A 19,721-nucleotide genomic window follows, 5' to 3' on the forward strand; every position below is an offset into this window, starting at 1 on the left:
TGATCTTCCAAGAGGGGGGAAAAACACTCTGTAAAGGCTGTAAAAAGAATTAGGACAGGATTTCATCTTTTCAAATGTAATCTGGTTGGGAAGTTGCATTATTTCTCTTTAGCATATGTGTCAACAATTATTTTCCTTCTTACCTCTTTCTGTCTTTTAGCTCAAGGAGAAATTGAAGCCATAGTTGTGCCTGTTTGCTTAGCATTCCTCTTGACAACCCTTTTGGGAGTATTGTTCTGCTTTAATAAACGAGACTTGTAAGTACCCTTATTCATATTTTTGCAGCTTTCCCCCAGCTTTATTGAGCTATAATTTACACGCAATAAAATTCATTCCTTTTAAGAGTACCGTTTGATGAATTTTTATAAATGTATACAGATGTGTAACTACTACCACAATCTAGATAGAGAACAGGACTATAACCCTAAAATGTTTCCTCATTCTGTTTTGTAGTCTATCCTCTCCCTCAACCCCTGGCCCCACGCAATCACTGATTTGCTGTCTGTGACTGTAGTTTTGCCTTTTCTAGGATTTCATATAAATAGAATCAAACAGCATGTAGTCTTTTGTGTGTGACATCTTTTGCTTAGAATATTTTTGAGATTCATCTGTGTTGTTGCATATACTAATATTTTTCTTTTTATTGCTGAAGAGTATTCTGTAGTGTAGCTGTATCAAAATTTATCCATACATCGGTTGTGGAAGTTCAGGTTGTTTCTTTCATTTTTGGCTATTATAAATTATGTTGCTATGAGCATTTGCATACAAATCATTGTGAGGGCATATGTTATTTATCTTGAGTAAATACCTAGTATTGGTGTTGCTGGGTCATATGGTTAAGTGCATACTTAACTTTATAAGAAACTGTTAAACTGTTCCTCAAAGTGGCTATACCATGTTGTGTTCCCAACAGCAAATGTGAGAGTTCCAGTTGTTCCATATCTTCACCAACACTTGGTACTTGTCAGGGTTTTTAATTTTAGCTGTTCTTTCTCATGGGTGATAGTGCTATCTCATTATGGCTTTAATGTCCATTTCCCTGGTAACTAGTAGGATCTTTTCATGTGCCACTCACGTATCTTCCTTTGTAATGTGTTGTTTGAAATCTTTAGACCATTTTTAAGTTGGGTTGTTTGTCTTGTTAATATTGAGCTGTAAGAGTTCTTTATTCTGGTTACAAAATATTTGTCAAATGTATATTTTGCAAATTCTGGTCTGTGGCTTGCATTTTTGTTTTCTTAACTGTGACTTGAGAAAAGCAAAAGTTTTTCATTTTGATGAAGTCCATTTTATTTGGGGTTTTTGTTTTTTTTTTTTTCCCACTCAAAGTCCCATTGCAATTTATTCTAAGGAAATTTAAAGGAAAACAAACAAAACATGGAGTGGTTAGGATATATAATGTAGTCCCATATTCCCACATGCCATTTCCAACAATCATCTGGTAACCTGACCAACCTCAGTCTATAGTTTTTACATGATCCTGTTATTTCTGTTCTTGGTTGAAGTCAAAATTCATGAGATTATTCTAAAAATAAGATGAGACTTTGCAAGGTTGCTCAGGCTGGTTTTGAAATCACTCATCCTATGCATGTACTTTGTAATGCTTTTCCCATTGTTTTTAATAACTTCCTAGCTAATTGTTGGTGTTGAGGTTAAAACACCATAGTCTCTGCAGAAATTATTCATAAAATTTTCCTGGTCACTCAGTCTCACATTCAGCATTTTGCATTTTTCTGTTTTGTATTTTTTTTTTATTAATGTTATGATAGATTACAACCTTGTGAGATTTCAGCTGTACATTTTTGTTAGTCATGTTGTGGGTACACCACTTCCCCCTTTGTGCCCTCCCCCCACCCCCCCTTTTCCCTGGTAACCACCGATCTGATCTCCTTATCAATATACTAACTTCCACCTATGAGTGGAGTCATATAGAGTTCGTCTTTCTCTGACTGGCTTATTTCGCTTAACATAATACCTTCGAGGTCCATCCACGTTGTTGTGAATGGGCCAATTTTGTCTTTTTTTATGGCTGAGTAGTATTTATTTGGGGTTTTTTTATGGTTCTTAGATTTTTATCTCCTGTTTAAGAAATCTTTGCTTAACCCAGTGTCAAAAATATGTTCTCATGTGTTTTCCTCTTGAAGTTTAATCATTTTAGCCTTATGTCTATGATCTATTTAGAATTTTTGTGCATGGTGTAAGATCAGGGTCAAAGTTCATTTTTTCCCATAGGTATAGGTAGCCATTCCAGCATCATTTATTGAAAAGACTTTTTCCTGTTGAATTCCCTTGATGCTTTTGCCAAAATCAATTGTCCATGTAAGTCTGGATCTATTTGTGAACTTCCAATACTGTTCCATTGATCCATATGTCTATTCATGCCAATACCACACAGTCTTGATTATCATAGCTCTGTATTAAGTTTTAAGAGCAGGTAGTGGAATTCCTCCAACATCTTCTTTTTCAAAATTATTTTGGCTAGGTTCTTTGTCTTTTCATATAAATTTTAATATCAGCTAATCAATTTTCTAAAAAAAATGTTAGAGTTTTGATTGAGATTTTATTGAATCTCTAAATCAGTTTAGGGGAAAAATCCAGTCTGAACATGAGTTCACATGTTCATGAGTCACGTGAGTCTTTTAGTCCATACACATGATATACTTACTGGGTTTTCTTTAATTTCCTTTTGCAATGTTGTGTAGTTTTCAGTGGATGGGCCTTGTATATCTTATGTCAAATTTATTCCTAAGTATTTTTTATACTATTGTAAATGGAATTTTAAAAAATTTTTATTTTCTAGCTGTTCATTGCTAGCGTATAGAAATGCAATCCATTTTTTTAGTATGTTGATCTTGTGTACTGAGACCTTGATAAATTCATTTACTCTAGTGGCTGTTTGGATTCCTTAGGATTTTCTACATATGCAATCATGTTGCCTGCAAGTGAAGATGGCTATTCCAATCTTTATGCTTTTAGTTCATTTACTTATTGTACTGGCTAAGACCTCTCCAGTACAATGTTGAATAGAAGTGGTAAGAGCCACATCTTTCCACTATTCCTGATTTTAGGGGGGAAGGCATTCAGTCTTTCACCATTGCATGTGATGTTAGCTGTAAATTGAGGAAGTTCTCTTGAATTTCTTTTTGCTGAGAGTTTTTATCATGAATCATTGTTGAATTTTGTCAAATACTTTTTCTGCATCTATTGAAATCATGATATTTCTCTTTTCTTCCATGAATGTGGTGAATTTTATTCATTGATTTTCAGATGTTAAACCATCCTTTCATTCCTCAGATTTTGCTGGATTCAGTGTGTTAATAATTTTTGCATCTATGTTCATGAGTGATATTAGTCAATACTTTTTTTTATGATGTCTTTGTCTAGTTTTGGAATCAGGGTAATACAGATTACCTCATAAAATGAATGGCCTCAGAAAATTAATTGGGACATGTTACCTCCTCTATTTTCTAGGAGAGTTTGTGTAGGATTGGTATTTTTCCTCTTTAAATGTTTGATAAAATTCACAGATGAAGCCATCAGGGCCTGCCATTTTTCTTTGTGGGAAGACTTTTAATTAAAAATTTACTTTCTTTATAAATATAGGGCTATTGAAGTTTTCTTTTTCAGTCTGTTTTGGTAATTTGTGTCTTTCAGAGAATTCACTCATTGCTTGGTTAGTTGTTCATCTGGGTTGTTAACTTGATTCCTTTTCATGTTATGTCCAGAGTTTATAGTTGTTCCCCCAGTAGCGTCAATCTGGTAGGATCTTATTACTCATCTTTATTTTTATATTTGAATTTATTCTTAGATTCCTCACTTCCTGTATACTTAATTTACACTTACAAACTTCTAACTTTGGGCTAGGAACTATATTAAGGTAAAATACTTATGTTGGCTTTTGATGATGGGGATATTCTAAATTAATTGGGTATTTTTAATATCATTAGCCTTTCTTCCTTGTAAAAAATGAAATTTATCTTATTTTAGCTGGTACCAATGTGAAAATGTATTTGTTATCTGGCTTCTTTCAGTTAGAAATTGAACATTTTTGCTTTTTCTATTGTTCTTGGGAGGAGGTGTACCACAACAGTTTGTGATGAAGTGGTTTTTATTATAGGATTTGTTTTCAGAGATATTTTTTAATTGAATACTGATAACTAGCTTTAGCCTTAACAATTTTTTAATTGAGGTAACGTTAGTTAATAACATATAAATTTCAGGTGTACATCATTATATTTCAATTTGTGTGTTGTTGTTTTTATCTTCTATTTACAAGTAAGATCATACAATATTTGACTTTCTCCCTGTGATTTATTTTGCTTAGCATAATACCCTCAAGGTTCATCCATGTTGTCGCAAATGGCAAGATTTCATCTTTTTGTTATGGCTGAGTAGTACTCCATTGTGTGTACATACCACATCTTCTTTATCCATTCATCCCTTGATGGGCACCTAGGTTGCTTCCAACTCTTGGCTACTGTGAATAATGTTGCAGTGAACATAGGGGTGCATGTATCTTTACATATTTGTGTTTTCATGTTCTGTAGATAAATACCCAGCAGTGGAATAGCTGGATCATAAGTAGTCCTATTCTTAATTTTTTTAAGAATCTCCATAGTTTTTTCCATAGTGGCTGCACCAGTTTGCACTCCCATCAGCAGTGTGTGAGAGTTCCCTTTTCTCCACATCCTCTCCAACACTTGTTATTTCTTGTCTTATTAATTATAACCACTATGGCAGGTGTGAGATGATATCTCATTGTAGTTTTGATTTTTGTTTCCCTAATAATTAGTGATGTTGAACATCTTTTCATGTGCCTTTGGCTGTCTGTATATCTTCTTTGGAAAAATGTCTGTTCAGGTCTTTTGCCCATTTTTTAATTCGGTTGTTTTTCTGTTGTTGAGATATGTGAGTTATTTATATATTTTGGATATTAACCCCTTATCAGATATATGGTTTGCAAATATCTTCTCCCACCTGGTAGGTTGTCTTTTCATTTTGTTTGTGGTTTCCTTCACTTTGCAGAAGCCTTTTAGTTTAATGTAGTCCCATTTGTTATTTTTTCTATTGTTTCAGTTGCCTGGTCAGACATGGTATTTGAAAATCTGCTGCTAAGACCTATTTCAAAGAGTGTACTGCCTATGTTTTCTTCTAGAAGTTTTATGGTTTCAGATCTTACATTCAAGTCTTTATTCCATTTTGAGTTCATTTTTGTGTATGGTGTAATAAGATAGTGGTCTACTTTCATTCTTTTGCATCTATCTGGCTGTCCAGTTTTCCCAGCACCATTTATTGAGGAGACTTTCCTTTCTCCATTGTATATTCTTTTCTCCCTTGTCAAAAATTAGCTGTCCATGGATGTGTGGGTTTATTTCTGGGCTCTTAATTCTGTTCCATTGATCTGTATTTCTGTTTTTGTGCCAGTACCATGCTGTTTTGATTACTACAGTTTTGTAGTATATTTTGAAATCAGGAAGTGTGATACCTCCAGCTTTGTTCTTTTTCTCAGAATTCTTTCAGCTATTTGGGGTCTTTTGTTGTTCCATATAAATTTTAGGATTCTTTGTTCTATTTCTGTGAAAAATATTGTTGGACCTCTGATAGGGATTGCATTGACTCTGTAGATTGCTTTAGGAAGTATGGACATTTTAACTAAGTGAATTCTTACAATCCAAGAGCATAGAATATCTTTCCATTTATTTGTGTCATCTTCAATTTCTTTTAACAGTGTTTCATAGTTTTCAGTGTATAGGTCTTTTACCTCTTTGGTTAAATTTATCCCTAAGTTTTTTATTATTTTTGTTGCAATTGTAAATGGGATTGTGTTATTAATTTCTCTTTATGCTACTTCATTGTTAGTGTATAAAAATGCAACTGATTTTTGTATGTTGATTTTGTATCCTTAACTTTACCGTATTATTATTTCTAAAAGTTTTTTAGTGGATTCTTTAGGCTTTTCTATATACAAAATCATGTCATCTGCAAATAGTGACAGTTTCTCTTCTTCCTTTTCAATTTGGATCCCCTTGATTTCTTTTTCTTGCCTGATTGCTCTGACTAGGACTTTCAGTACCATGTTAAATAAGAGTGGCGAAAGTGGGCATCTTTCTCTGGTTCCTGTTCTTAGAGGGATAGCATTCAGTTTTTCTCCATTGAGTATGATATTAGCTGTGGGTTTCTCATATATGGCCTTTATTATGTTGAGGTATTTTCCTTCTATACCCATTTTATTCAGAGTTTTCATCATAAATGGATGCTGTATCTTGTCAGATGCTTTCTCTGCATCTATTGATGATCATGTGATTTTTATTCTTCATTTCATTAATGTGGTGTATCACGTTGATTCATCTGTGGATGTTTATCCCTACGTCCCTGGAATAAATCTCACTTGATCGTGGTGTAGGATGTCTTTAATGTATTGTTGTGTTCGATTTGCTAGTATTTTGTTGAGGATTTTTGCATCGATATTCATCAGGTATTGGCCTGTAATTTTCTTTTTTTGTGTTGTCCTTTTCTGGTTTGGTATCAGGGTAACGTTGACCTCATAGAATGAGTTAGGAAGCGTCCCCTCCTCTTCAATTTTTTGGAACAGCCTGAGAAGTATTAAGTCTTTTTTCAGTGTTTCGTAGAATTCACCAGGGAAGCCATCTGGTCCTGGGCTAGTTATTTTTGGGGAGATTTTCGATTACTGTTTTGATCTCCTTACTGGTGTTTGGTCTATTCAGATTCTCTATTCAGTTTTGGAAGGTTGTCAGATTCTGTGAACTTATCCATTCCTTCTAGATTATCCAGTTTGTTGTTGTATAGCTTTTTGTAGTATTCTCTTATGATCTTGTGTATTTCTGAGATACCTGTTGTAATTTCTCCTCTTTCATTTCTCTTTTTCTTGGTGACTCTAACTAAAGGTTTGTGAATTTTGTTTATCTTTTCAAAAAACCTTATCTTCGTTTCATTGATTTTTTTTCTTTTTTTTTTTTAGCCTCTATTTCACTTATTTCTGCTCTGATTTTTATTTCCTTCCTTCTACTGATTTGGGCTTTGTTTGTTTTTCTTTTTCCAGTTCCTTTAGGTATACTGTTAGATCGTTTATTTGAGATTTTTCTTGTTTGTTGAGGTAGGCCTGTATTACTCTAAACCTGTCTCTTAGAACCACTTTTGCTGTATTCCATAGATTTTGGCATGTCGTATTTTCATTTTCATTTGTCTCCAGGTATTTTTTTATTTATCCTCTGATTTCTTCATTGACTCAATAGTTGTTCAGTAGCATTTTGTTTAATGTCCACATATTTGTGGCTTTTCAGTTTTATTCCTGTAGTTGATTTCTAGTTTCATACCGTTGTGGTCATAAAAGATGCTTGGTGTTATTTCAGTCTTCTTAAATTTATTGAGACTTGTTTTGTGGCCTAATATGTGATCTATCTAGGAGAATGTCCCATGTGCATTTGAAAAGAGTGTGTATTCTGTGGTTTTATTGTTTTGTTTTTGATAATTTTCTTATTCCTATTGATGGTCTTTTCCACTTAAAGTCCCTTTTGCATTTCTTGTAAGGCTGGTTTATTGGTGATAAACTCCTCTAGTTTTTGCTTGCCTGGGAAACTCACTCTCCTTCCATTCTGAATGATAACCTTGCCAGGTAGAGTATTCTTGGCTGTAGGTTTTTTCTTCTCAGCACTTTTAATGTCTTGCCACTCCCTAGAATTCTAGCCTGTAAAATTTCTGCTGAGAAGTCCGCTGATAGCCTTATAGGGTTTCCTTTGTATGTCACTTGTTGCTTTTCTCTTGCAGCTTTTAGGATTCACTCTTTAGTTCTTGACATTTTAATTGTAATGTGTCTTGATGTGGGCCTCTTTGGCTTTATCTTGTTTGGTGCTCTCTGTGCTTCCTGTACCTGGATGTCTGTTTCCTTTCTTAGGTTAGGAAAGTTTTCAGCTATTATTTCTTCAAATCGATTTTCTGCCCCTTTGTCTCTTTCTTCTCCTTCTGAGTCACCTGTAATACAGATGTTATTGCACTTGATGTTGTCCCAAAGTTCCCCTTAGACTGTCCTCATTCTTTTTAATTCTTTTTTCTTTTCAGCTTGGGTGATTTCCTCTAGTATTTCGTCCAGCTTGCTGATCTGTTCTTCTGTATCTTCTTCTCTGCTATTGAGTCCCTCTACTGAAGTTTTCATTTCCATTATTGTATTCTTAGTTCTGATTGTTCTTTTTTATATTTTCCAATTCTTTTTTGAAGTTGTCACTGAATTCATCCATTCTTCTCCCAAGATCAGTGACCATCCTTATGACTATTAGTTTGTGCTCTTTATGAGATAGATTGTTTATCTCTGTTTTCTCTTTCATTTAGTTCTTTTTCTGAGGATTTGTCCTGTTCCCTTATTTGGAACATATTCCTTTGTCTCCTCATTTTGCTGCTTTTTCTGTGCTTATATCTATATATTAGATAGATCAGCTACCTCTCCCAGTCTTGGAGAAGTGGTTTTATATAAGAGATGCCTTTTGAGGCCCAGCAGTTTGCTTGCATCTTGTCACCAGTTCCGGATGTTCCAGGAGTGTCCCCTGTGTGAGCTACATGTGTCCTTCTGTTGTGGTCGGGTTCCTCTTGCTGCAGGTGCCCAGGGAGACTAGTCTTTCCCCCTGGCTGCCTGGTTGTAATGCTTAGCTGCATGCAGCTGCTACACTCCCTTCAGTCACTTTATCAGGCACAGGGAGCCCCAGCACAGTTGGCTTCAGGGTCTAATAGCTCATTCCTACTGCAGTTTTTCTGTTAAGGGAATAGGCCCCCAGCATGGCTGGTTGCTAGGCTCAGATGCTCCAATTGCTATAGGCCTCCAGCCTGCAAAGCTGTTTTCAGCTCTCTCAGTAGCACAGCTGGGTGGGGCCAGTCCCAGGCATGAGAGCACCCAGTTGTTTCAGGCATTGGAATGTGGGGCTGATCCTCTGTGTGGCTGTTTGAGAAGCACAAGTCTGCTGCAGCTGACAAGCCCCACCACCCACAGGCCCATACACTCCATAAACATAGTTCTACCCCAGGCACATGCCTTGACTCACTGAAGCAGACCCACTCGCCCTGCTGCAGAAGCCCCAGACACGTCCTGTATGTGGGCCCACAAGTTGCCTGAGGGCTTACTGTTGCTTGGGGCCAGTCCGTAGGATGGGCTGCCTGCCCTGGCTGAGTTGGATTAAATCAGTGCTCTAGTGAGTGGGGCAGACTCCTGTGCTAATAGGCCAGGGGAAGAACTCCAGTGGTGTCCGCCAGCATCTGTGTCAGCATACCTGAACTATGTCACAATAATGGCTGTGGCCAATGTCTGAGTCCCTGGGGAGGCGGTCTCAGCCACCTCCTGCCTCGCTGAGAAACGCCCAGAGCCTATCAAGTGAGTCTCTTTTCACCAAAGGACTGCGCACCTTTCTTTCTGGTGATTTTAGGTTTCTTTCCAAAATGGGTGAATTTGTGCAAGAGCCTTTTAGAGCAGACTTTTCTTTCTCTTATGTCTGATAGCTTTTCTGGGGGTATTCCCCATTGTTGTTAATAGCCAGCAAAGCCAGATATTATGACACTCATCTTGGTTGTGTTGAGTTCAAAAGCTGCTTATTGTGGCAAAGCTGTCCTTTTCAGATCCCCCACTCCTTCAGGGAAAGCTTCATACCTTAAGATTGGTCCTGGCTGTGAAGTGTCACAGCTGAAATGTGGCTTTTTCCTCTCCAGAAAGGAGTTTCTGCCTCTTCCACCTCATCCAGTACTGTCCATTATTGTGGGGGTTCTTTTTATCCAGTTTTCAGTTCTCTCTCAGGGGTAATCGTTCCAAGGGTAGTTGTAAATTTGTTTTGTCTGTGGGAGGTGAGTTCATAGTCTCCTACACCGCAGTCTTTCCAGGCTCCTCTCTAGCCTTAACAATTTTTTATTATGACTAGATTAAGATCCTTATGCATTTTTAACAGTATTTTTATATTGGTTATAAGAAAAATAATTTTTTTGTTGGGTTTGGGGTATAGTAGGTATTTTTGGGTTTATTTAATTGGTTTCATTCTTTTTTTTTTTTGGCTTTTTCCTCCCAAATCCCCCCAGTACATAGTTACGTATTTTTTAGTTGTTGGTCCTTCTAGTTGTGGCACATGGGACATCGCCTCAACATGGCCCAATGAGCAGTGCCATGTCTGCACCCAGGATCTGAACTGGTGAAACCCTGGGCCGCTGAAGCGGAGTGTGCAAACTTAACCACTCGGCCACGGGGCCAGCCCCAGTTTGATTCTTAAGATTCTTTGATGAACATGTTTAGAAATAGGGCATATTCATTGTTCATTATATGTGGGTCTACATATGCCGTATTTCTTTTCTCTCCAGAATAAAAAAACACATCTGGCCTAATGTTCCAGATCCTTCAAAGAGTCATATTGCCCAGTGGTCCCCTCACACACCTCCAAGGGTAAGATAAAATGTTTCTGGTTTGTTTATAATACACAGCATATTACAATACAGTTGTACAGTTCAACCAAAAGAGAGACTGAATCAAAAAGTAAACACAAACAAAATAGTACATAGATGAAAATTTTAAATAATACCTACACATTGAAGGAGTTTATCATCATCATAGTATATTTGTTCTAATTCCTAATTTTATTCAGTAAACATTAAAAATATTTAAGTTTTCAATTTGCAAGTCCAGAGTGTTAATACTGCTATGTGTTAACTCTGTTCTAAGGCAAGCATTTTGGATTGGATGTTAAAATCTAATTTAACAGTCTACCATTTTAACATTGATGATATGATTTCTGGAATCCTACGCTAATATCTTCGAACTTCCTTAAGGAGAAATGATTTGTATTTATTACCTTCTAATAATCCTAAATTTTATATTAACAGATTAAAATGCATCGTATATTTCATATTCTATGAAATTTCAGTCATTTGAGTTTGATTTTTCTTAATGTTTCCTAGTTTTTCTGTCGAATTAATCCTAGTCTAGGCATGAATAAAATGTGAAATACTATTTGTAGACCCTTAACTTATCAAAATGTAACACCAATTATATTGATTTGGAATTCTGGGGAAATACAGCCTGATTTATACTTTTTAGAATCATTTCACAATATCTGTGATTCAGGTAGTTGACAGTGATTTAGTGATATAGCTTATCCCTGTACCATGGAAGGTTACTGAGAAGTTTCAGAGATGCTTTGACTAATATTTGCCATATGTATGTATTTCAGTGTTTCTGAATGAATATATACCAGTGTATAATCCTTTTTCTGTCTTTCTTAGCATAATTTTAATCCAAAAGATCAAATGTATTCAGATGGCAATTTCACTGATGTAAGTGTTGTGGAAATAGAAGCAAACGACAGAAAGCCCTTTACAGAAGATCTGAAATCATTGGAGCTATTCAAGAAGGAAAAAATTAGTACTGAAGGACACAGCAGTGGTATTGGAGGGTCTTCGTGCATGTCATCTTCTAGGCCAAGCATTTCTAGCAGTGATGAAAATGAATCTGCACAAAACACTTCGAGCACTGTCCAGTATTCCACTGTGGTGCACAGTGGCTACAGACACCAGGTTCCGTCAGTCCAAGTCTTCTCAAGATCCGAGTCTACCCAGCCTTTGTTAGATTCCGAAGAACGGCCAGAAGATCTACAGCTGGTAGATAATGTAGAGGGCAGTGATGGCATTTTGCCCAGACAACAGTATTTCAAACAAAACTGTAGTCAACATGAAACCAGTCCAGTTATTTCACATTTTGAAAGGTCAAAGCAAGGTTCATCAGTCAATGAAGAAGATTTTGTTAGACTTAAACAGCAGCAGATTTCAGATCATATTTCACAGTCCAATGGATCTGGGCAAATGAAAATGTTTCAAGAAGTTCCTACAGCAAATGTTTTTGGTCTAGGTACTGAGGGACAAGTAGAGAGATTTGAAACAGTTGGGATGGAGGCTGCGCTTGATGAAGGAATGCCTAAAAGTTACTTACCACAGACTGTAAGACAAGGTGGCTACATGCCTCAGTGAAAGACTATTTCTGTTACAACTTCAGCAGTACCTGTAAAGTAAAGCTAAAAATATTTTATCTGGAATTTCAGATAAAAATAATCTTCACCCACTGAAGATGTTGAAAATGTACTGTCCTCCCACATGGGCTGTTTCCTTTCCAGAATATCTGGGATTCTACTTTAAGCACTACATAAACTGACTTCATCCTCTGAATAGCTGAATGACTTTGTGCTGTTTTAGGATGTTTGCACTGAAGAAGAACAGAAAGCTTGTCTGAAATTTATAAAGTAAAACTTTTTGTTTTGCTACCTAGAAAACAGAGAGTATTTAAATAGTAAGCAGTGAGCACAGCTATCCTGATTTTAGTGATAATAGTCATCAAAGTGGCTTCGGGAGAGTTAATAGAAAAAATTAGGGGAGCAAAGTCTAAACCCACTACTTCAGCTGCCAACGTAATTTAAAAAGAGGTTCAGACGGCATAACTATATGAGCGCAGCTTTTATTGTCTGACAGAAAAATCCACAACAAATGGACTCATTTAAAATCATACCAACATATAAAATAAGTTTTCTTCCATTGGTAATAATGCTGCCAGTTACTGGAGAAAAGGAATTCAGGAATTTTAACTTGGCAAATTAAAAATATTAATTTTTGAATGTTACATAATCTTAACAAATTTTAACAGATTTTCAAAAAATTTTCTATCATTATTGACAGCCTCTCTGAAGATCTATTTCACAAAGTCATTAGAGTGTCCAGATGAGAGCTAGGAAGGAATGCCACAAGCTATCTTAAGCATTTAAAAAATTCTTTGTCATTTATAAAGGTTTAAATTGTTAACATTTTCTATGTGTGTATATAAACATTATTGAGCCTTCTTGTTAAGACTTCAGAGAATTTGGTTGATGAAGCACTTTATATAATATGTCTTTGGCTTAAAATGTGTTTTAATTTAATATTCTTTGTTTTTATTTTTAAGTAGGCTGAGATCAAAAATGTTCTTTTTTTCTAGTAAGTGTTTGAAGCAAACTAATTAGAAGACTTGGGCGATACTCACCAAAACACAACCCCCAAAATGTACATATTGATCTTAGTAAATATCACGGTTAGCAAATATCCTTATTGTAGAGGCACTTAATGAATAGTGTTTTAATATCTGCCAGTTCTGAGGTAGGTGGAACTTAGTTTTACATTGTGATTTAGTAATATTTTAAACCCTTTCCACATGTTCTGTTCTTCAGTGGAGAAGTGAGCCAGGCCTGCAGAGTTTAGTGCTAAACCCCCTTTTGCACTTATGCCATTTCCATTTGACAAGGAGGCAGGGGGTTAAAGATAGGAGCTGAGTAAGTGAGAAGAAGTTGTCATAAATCATTAGTGGTTGACTACTGCTATCAAGTAGTTTGGAGAATATAGGTTTTGTTTTTCTGTCATATTTAAGTTAAAGAAACCAGGTCAACTTAAAATAGTTTGTAGAGGTTATGAAGAATAAAATGCCAAGAAACATTGGTACCCATTTACAGTTGAAATAGGATTCTACTCATTACTCTTTCAGAATATTGTTCACATGAGACTTCCTGTTACACTTTATCCTTTGTATTCTTGCCTAATAATTTTCATGAGTTCTTTCACAAATATGGTCTTTGTGACACAGAGCAGATGCTTTATTCTGATATATCCAGTTCTACTTTCGGCACAACCAGCATGAGATTTGTAGAATTACAGAATTAGAAGTAGATGAGGAAAATTAGGCACAGAGAGGTCAAGTAGGGACAGAGAGACTCCAGACACACTACAGGACAATGGCATCACCACCATTTAAGTTGGTTGTCAAAATCTGGTCCAAATCAGGACTACATTTATCTTCCTAAATGTCTGTCATGAAATTTATATCTAATCTATTAAATTTTTTATTTCCTCAAAATAAGTAATCGCTTGATTGTAATCATGTTTAGCTCTCACCTTATAACAAATAGGAGAGTTGAGAAGAACATTCTAGTGTGAAGTTTGTACATGGTGGGGGGCACTTTGAAATGTGAACTCATGATCTAAGGGAATAAGAATGAAGAGTCATTTAAGAAAGGACATTGTGCAAGCAAATTTGTCTGTTGAAACTTGTATAGAACATGGTGCAGTGAGGGAATGCCTCCCAGCCCCAAGATCACTTTGGACATTAAATGGATACGTGATTACTGTGTAAAAATCCACTCAAGAAATAAATCTATATTTGGTCACCAATATATAACATACATCTTTTGCCCAAAAAGAGAAAAGCAATCATGAAACTTGTTTTAAGTACAAAATTACTTTCCTAAGGCATATCTTAGAATAATCTATGTTTTGATGCATGTAAATTGTATTTTAGGTAGGCAGAGAAACAAATCTGGTTTATTTATGTGAAAATTAGTCTACGTTAGTGGATTTATTACTCATTAAATCTTTATATCCAAAAATTTAGTTTAAAGTAATGCTACCATATCAGAAAACAGCCTCTTTGTGGACAAAACTAATTTACTGTGTCTGATGCAGTTGTCCGCTTGTAGGATTAAAAAAAATAAGCATGTGTTACATGTACTGCTGTTGTAATGTGACTGTTAGTTACTGATGTCTTTGGTGTCCTGTCCCCATCCCTCATAAAGGCATGATGCTGAATAACTATTGGAGAACTATCCAACTTCAAAACCATTAAAATGTAAAAATTTAATCCTTTTTTAACGTGGATCAGTCAGCACTCACAAACATACCCAACATGTAAGTAGATGCAGGAGGAAAAGCAAAATCATTCACGTTTTGTGTTCACATCTGTTCTCTACCTAGTTGTCTGTATAATTTCAACATTATTCCTTTTCTTTTCTTTTTTTAAGATTGGCATCTGAGCTAACAACTGTTGCCGATCTTTTTTTTTTCTTCTCCCCAAAGCCCCCCAGTACATAGTTGTATATTCTAGTTGTGAGTGCCTCTGGTTGGGGCATGTGGGACGCCGCCTCAGCGTGGCTTGATGAGCGGTGCCATGTCCGCGCCCAGGATCTGAACCAGCGAAACCCTGGGCCGCCAAAGCTTAACCACTTGGCCATGGGGCCAGCCCCTCAACATTATTCCTTGATAAGAGATTTTACACGTTATCCAGTGACCCTAGCTTATCGTGAAATTAAAGGTTAATGAAGTCGAAGTATACTTTAAAACATTTATGAACGCTCATAAAGTGGAACATCTAAAACAGCTTTATAAACAGAAATCAAATTTTAAAAGATGTCTATTTTCTACCCACACACCCTTAACTAGTTAAAATCATGCCTTAAATGTAGAATAATTACATAGTCGAATTCCCTGAAATATTTCTATTACCTGGCTCACATTGACCAGTGTAAATTAAGTAGGTGAGCTCTTCCTCCATTCTCTTCTATTTCACATCATTCTCCTCCTCCGTTGGATTTTGAGAACAAATTCCTAAACCATACACTTCTGTTTCACTAGTTTTATTTTGTTGAAATGGGTAAAATGTCAAAATAATAAGCTACAGAAAACTTAAAATTTCATTGTTAAAAATTCTTTGGATAGCTTTGTATTGTAGGTCGTGTCAGGTTCTATTGCCCGGGTAAGATTACTTTAAAAAAATTTTTTGCACTTTTCTGTAAGTTGAGAAGATGAAGCCATGAAATAGCAAGGTATTTAGGTTTAGCCTAAAACTGGATATTTTCATTGATTTCAAAGAAAGTATAAACCAGGAAGCCTAGAGCCTAATTCTTTGGACAAGTCCTTGACAGCAGTTCCTTTTCAGTCTTTCCATAAACAGAATTCAGATGTAAGACAAAATAAAACTTTCTAAAGCCAGATGTCATATCTTTCGGATTAATCTATTTCTTAATCATATGTGCTACTAGTATGTGTCTTAGCATGATATTCTAGCATACACTGCATTAAAAATAAAGGGAAGGTAGCTCTGGGTGAGCTCTCTGTTAGGCATTTTTTCCTAAATTTTTAAGAGTTTCTTTCAGTCAATAGTTCCTTCAAATGGGTTAGTTTCCCTTCGTTACCCAGTCGTTCTTTCAAGTTGATAGATGATGATGGAAATGCATTTAAGGCCAGTGGGGATAGATGGTCCAGGTCTTTTGTCCCATAAACACAAACTTTGGATGATAACTACGTGTTTCAAATGCTGTTATATGAATAGCAAAATGTGATGGTCAGAAATAAAGGGATACTTTAAAGGTGGATGTTTGAAATTCTTTAGTCTTAATGTATATGTATATTGAATAATATACTCAAAAAATAAGTGTGCAATTTGCTAGTACTACAATACAGTGATTAGCATTAGGTGTGTCTCCTCTTTTTAAATACTAGCTGTGTCCCATTTACTTCTAAGTGCAATCCTTTCAAGTTCACTTGCTCTTTTACCCCCGTCTAATCTAACTTCACATAGAAGCCTTGTCTAGAGAGAGTAATGTACGTATTTTTACGTTTGCAGTGAATTGCATGTGCTATCGTAACCACAGCTAATTGCTTTTATGTTGACATAACTCTAAAAGTTATTGTAAGTGTTCTCCTATATATCAGCTCTAATCCTTTAAGTAAATTTAAATAAATTCTTGTTCAGATTTTTTCTGTGTGGTCGCTACTATCTGATCTCATCACATGTAACGTTTGAAGTAACAGTAGTTATCACTACTGGTGTTGAGTCTTAGTGTCAACTAGATGCTTATGAGTTCTGTGCCTTTTTAAATGCTCTTGTAGCATAATGGAATAGGATTCAGAAGAAAATAAACATACTATCTTGGCTTTAATAATATATAGAGTGGATTTGGAGATGGCAAATTCATTTACCGGTTTTCCAGACTTTTTAAGATGAGTTCTAGAATCCCAACATCCTACCTCCCGGTGGATATTTTTTCCTACTGGGTTACTAAGGGACCAGCCAAGTACAGAGGTGCTGCGCCATCTTGTGGCCTGTTTGTGCCCACACTGCTGGAGTGTAGTCCTTGTCACAGTGAGGCATGAAGCCAGTTGATGCATAGCACCCCACTGCAACCCCTGAGGTTGCTGCGTAGTAGTGTATGAAACTAACTTAGTCAACAATTCCACCTGGAAGAATATTTGAACTGTTGGAGTTACGTGTCTTCACATTGTGATTTTATCTAAACTATGCAGTGAGTCAAAAATAAATTCACAAACCAGAAAACAAGTTACCTTCATCCCTTCACGTATATACTAAAGGCTATAGAAATAATACCTTGGCTTTGGGGTTCCTTTGTTTAGAATCATATTTGGCTATGGCGCTTACAGGCTCAGCCTGACTTCTTTGTGGTACCTCTTGTCTTCTCCTAATTTGTTTTATGGATCTAGTCCATCCTGCTTCCAAGATTACCAGGCTCCCTCAGCATTCTCTTTCCCTAGCCTAGAGGCAGAGAAACAATTTTAACTTTTTAAAGTAATGTAAAACATTTCTTCCATGCTTTCAGATTATAAATATAAAACTTAGTACAACAAACTGTGCTCTTACGTATTTAAGTCCAAGTCTTGGGCTAGTTGATAAACAGACGAGTAGGAGAAAAGGAGAACTGGGGTGGAAAAAGAAGAAAGGGCAGGAAGCAGAGGGAAGATAAACGCCTCGAGTCCCTGTTGCTGCTCACTTAGGCTGGCTCTTGGATGACCCAGAAAGACCTTAGAAAGGCTACTTGGTTTCTCAACAGCTTAAAACAGTTCTGTCTCCATTGAGGGAGAAAATCTACCTTTAAATTCAAAGTTTAACATTTATTTAGATTATAGTTACTTTCAGCTGCTAAAGGTTTTAAACACATGGGAAGGCATAACGTGGTTTTAGAAATCTGTGGACATTCAAAACCTCATTCTTTTACATTTATTCCTTGTGACTATGGTTATATCATTTTATACGTTAGAAAAATGTAACTAGAATTCTTACCATTCTTGAATATTTTTAGTGAGGATTATCCCCCACTTAAATTTTTTTATTTTTACTTTTATTTGGTTTATACATTTATGCATTTGTATGAAATTGGAATCTTACCAGGATAACATGGTGAGACACATGGTGGGAATCCTCACATACAAAATAAAATTGGGGAAAACAACTCAGATCAAGTGTTTTTCACTCCCACTGCCTCTTCAGCCAGGGCTGTGGACAGTCGTTTCCAGAAAGTAGCCAGAGTAACTGAGAAATCAGAAGTAGTTTATCCCTGAAAGCACTTAATTCAAACACTGAATGAGACCCACGGTATGACTCAGTTGAGGCCCCCTTTGCTAGAACAGTCTTAATGGGTCCAAGATACAATCTGGATCCTGTCCCTATGAGAAATTGTTTTTCCCGCAGTTTTGACTTTTGCCAGAAAAAAGCCTGTTGGCTAGTGATAGCTTTTATTTTATTTATTTTTTATTGTGGTAACATTGGTTTATAACATTATATATTTTAGGTGTACATCATTATATGTCAATTTCTGTGTAGGTTACATCATGTTCACCAACCAACGACTAATGACAATCTATCACCATACACATGCCTGATCACCCCTTTTGCCCACCTCCCTCCCTTCTTCCCCTCTGGTAACCACCAATCCAATCTCTGTCTCTGATTGTTTGTTGTTGTTTGTATCTTCTACTTACAAGTGACATCATATGGTATTTGACTTTCTCCCTCTGACTGACTTCGCTTAGCATAATACCTTCAATAGTGATAGCTTTTAAATGAATATAAATTTCTCTGGAATTGGTTCTATAAGCTTCCAGTAAAGGGATCATCCTTTTAAATGAATGGCCTAAAAGAGAATGTTTAAGTAAAAAGGTAAAAGCACTGAAATTCTGACAATAGAAAACAATTCTGTGCAAGCATTCAAAAAGTGAAAAGGCAACCACTCCTCGCGATAGGTCAGAGGCGGTGTGAATTTTGCGCTTCCTTCACTCTAGACTTAAAACACCTGGGCTGCCCAGCAGCATCAGAGCCTGGGAAAGGACTTCGGAGAAAAATCTAAGTTCCGCTCTTTAGGATTGTGACTGGAAATTGTTGGCTGCTCATGTTGCTGGGGTGAGGGGCTGTTCCCTGCATGCCCAAGACATTTCTGATTACCTACTGGGGGCCACATACTGGTGCGGCGTGTAGAAAGGTGAATAAACACATGGCATCTATGGAATGTTTTCATTGGGTCATTAAATCCTTAAAAACTTATGAGAGAAAGATCAGAACCATTTACAGACTCACAGGCTCAGAGAGGTTGAACGACTTGCCTCAGAGTCAGATGGTTGACAAGTAGCAGGATGGGGTTCCAACTCTAACCAGACTCCAAAGCCCACATTCTTGGCTGTGTGTAGTCACTGTACCCAAGCACTTTTAGCAAAAGCCTTGATGATCAGATGCCCGAGGCCTGCGGCCCGCTTGTATAGTCCTGCACTGCGGCTTCCCTCTCCTTTCTGAGTTTTCTCTCCCGCTCCTTGTCTGCCTCTGTGTCTCCCCACCACCATCTAGTGCCCTCAAGCTTCCCCCCTCACTAACTGCCTACTTCAAAACACCCTGAGCCTGGAGCTCAGAGCAGTGTTTCCTAGAATCTCTCGCTCTCTCTGCCCTCGTCTGAGTTAGCTCTGAAGCCTGCCCTCCCCGCAGCACGTGCATTTGCTCTAACCACATACAGCAACACCTGAAGGGGAGGTCTCTCTTTCTCAAGCAGAATCCATTTTCACATAACTTCTAAGTCTCGTTACTTCGGCCAAAGAAAAGATCCCCTGGGGTGGAATCTGAC

At 36.7% G+C, this 19,721-nt stretch overlaps 1 protein-coding gene across 11 annotated transcripts in view; it reads left to right on the forward strand.

Annotated features, from left to right (window-relative positions):
• The window catches only part of IL6ST (interleukin 6 cytokine family signal transducer), a 60,164-nt gene extending 43,587 nt beyond the window's left edge, over positions 1-16,577 (forward strand). For 8 of the 11 annotated variants that reach the window (XM_008515869.2, XM_008515872.2, XM_070587556.1 and 5 more), the window contains 3 exons: positions 161-257; positions 10,342-10,423; positions 11,260-16,577. In XM_008515869.2, the coding sequence (XP_008514091.1) occupies positions 161-257; positions 10,342-10,423; positions 11,260-12,000 (920 nt within the window). In that variant the 3' untranslated portion in view covers positions 12,001-16,577. The remainder of the gene's footprint in view (positions 1-160; positions 258-10,341; positions 10,424-11,259) is intronic. The other 3 variants (XR_011530574.1, XR_011530573.1, XR_011530572.1) reach the window with 1 other exon arrangement.
• The last annotated feature ends 3,144 nt before the right edge of the window (positions 16,578-19,721 follow it).

Source organism: Equus przewalskii, chromosome 20, assembly GCF_037783145.1.
Source record: "Equus przewalskii isolate Varuska chromosome 20, EquPr2, whole genome shotgun sequence".
NCBI lineage: Eukaryota > Metazoa > Chordata > Mammalia > Perissodactyla > Equidae > Equus > Equus przewalskii.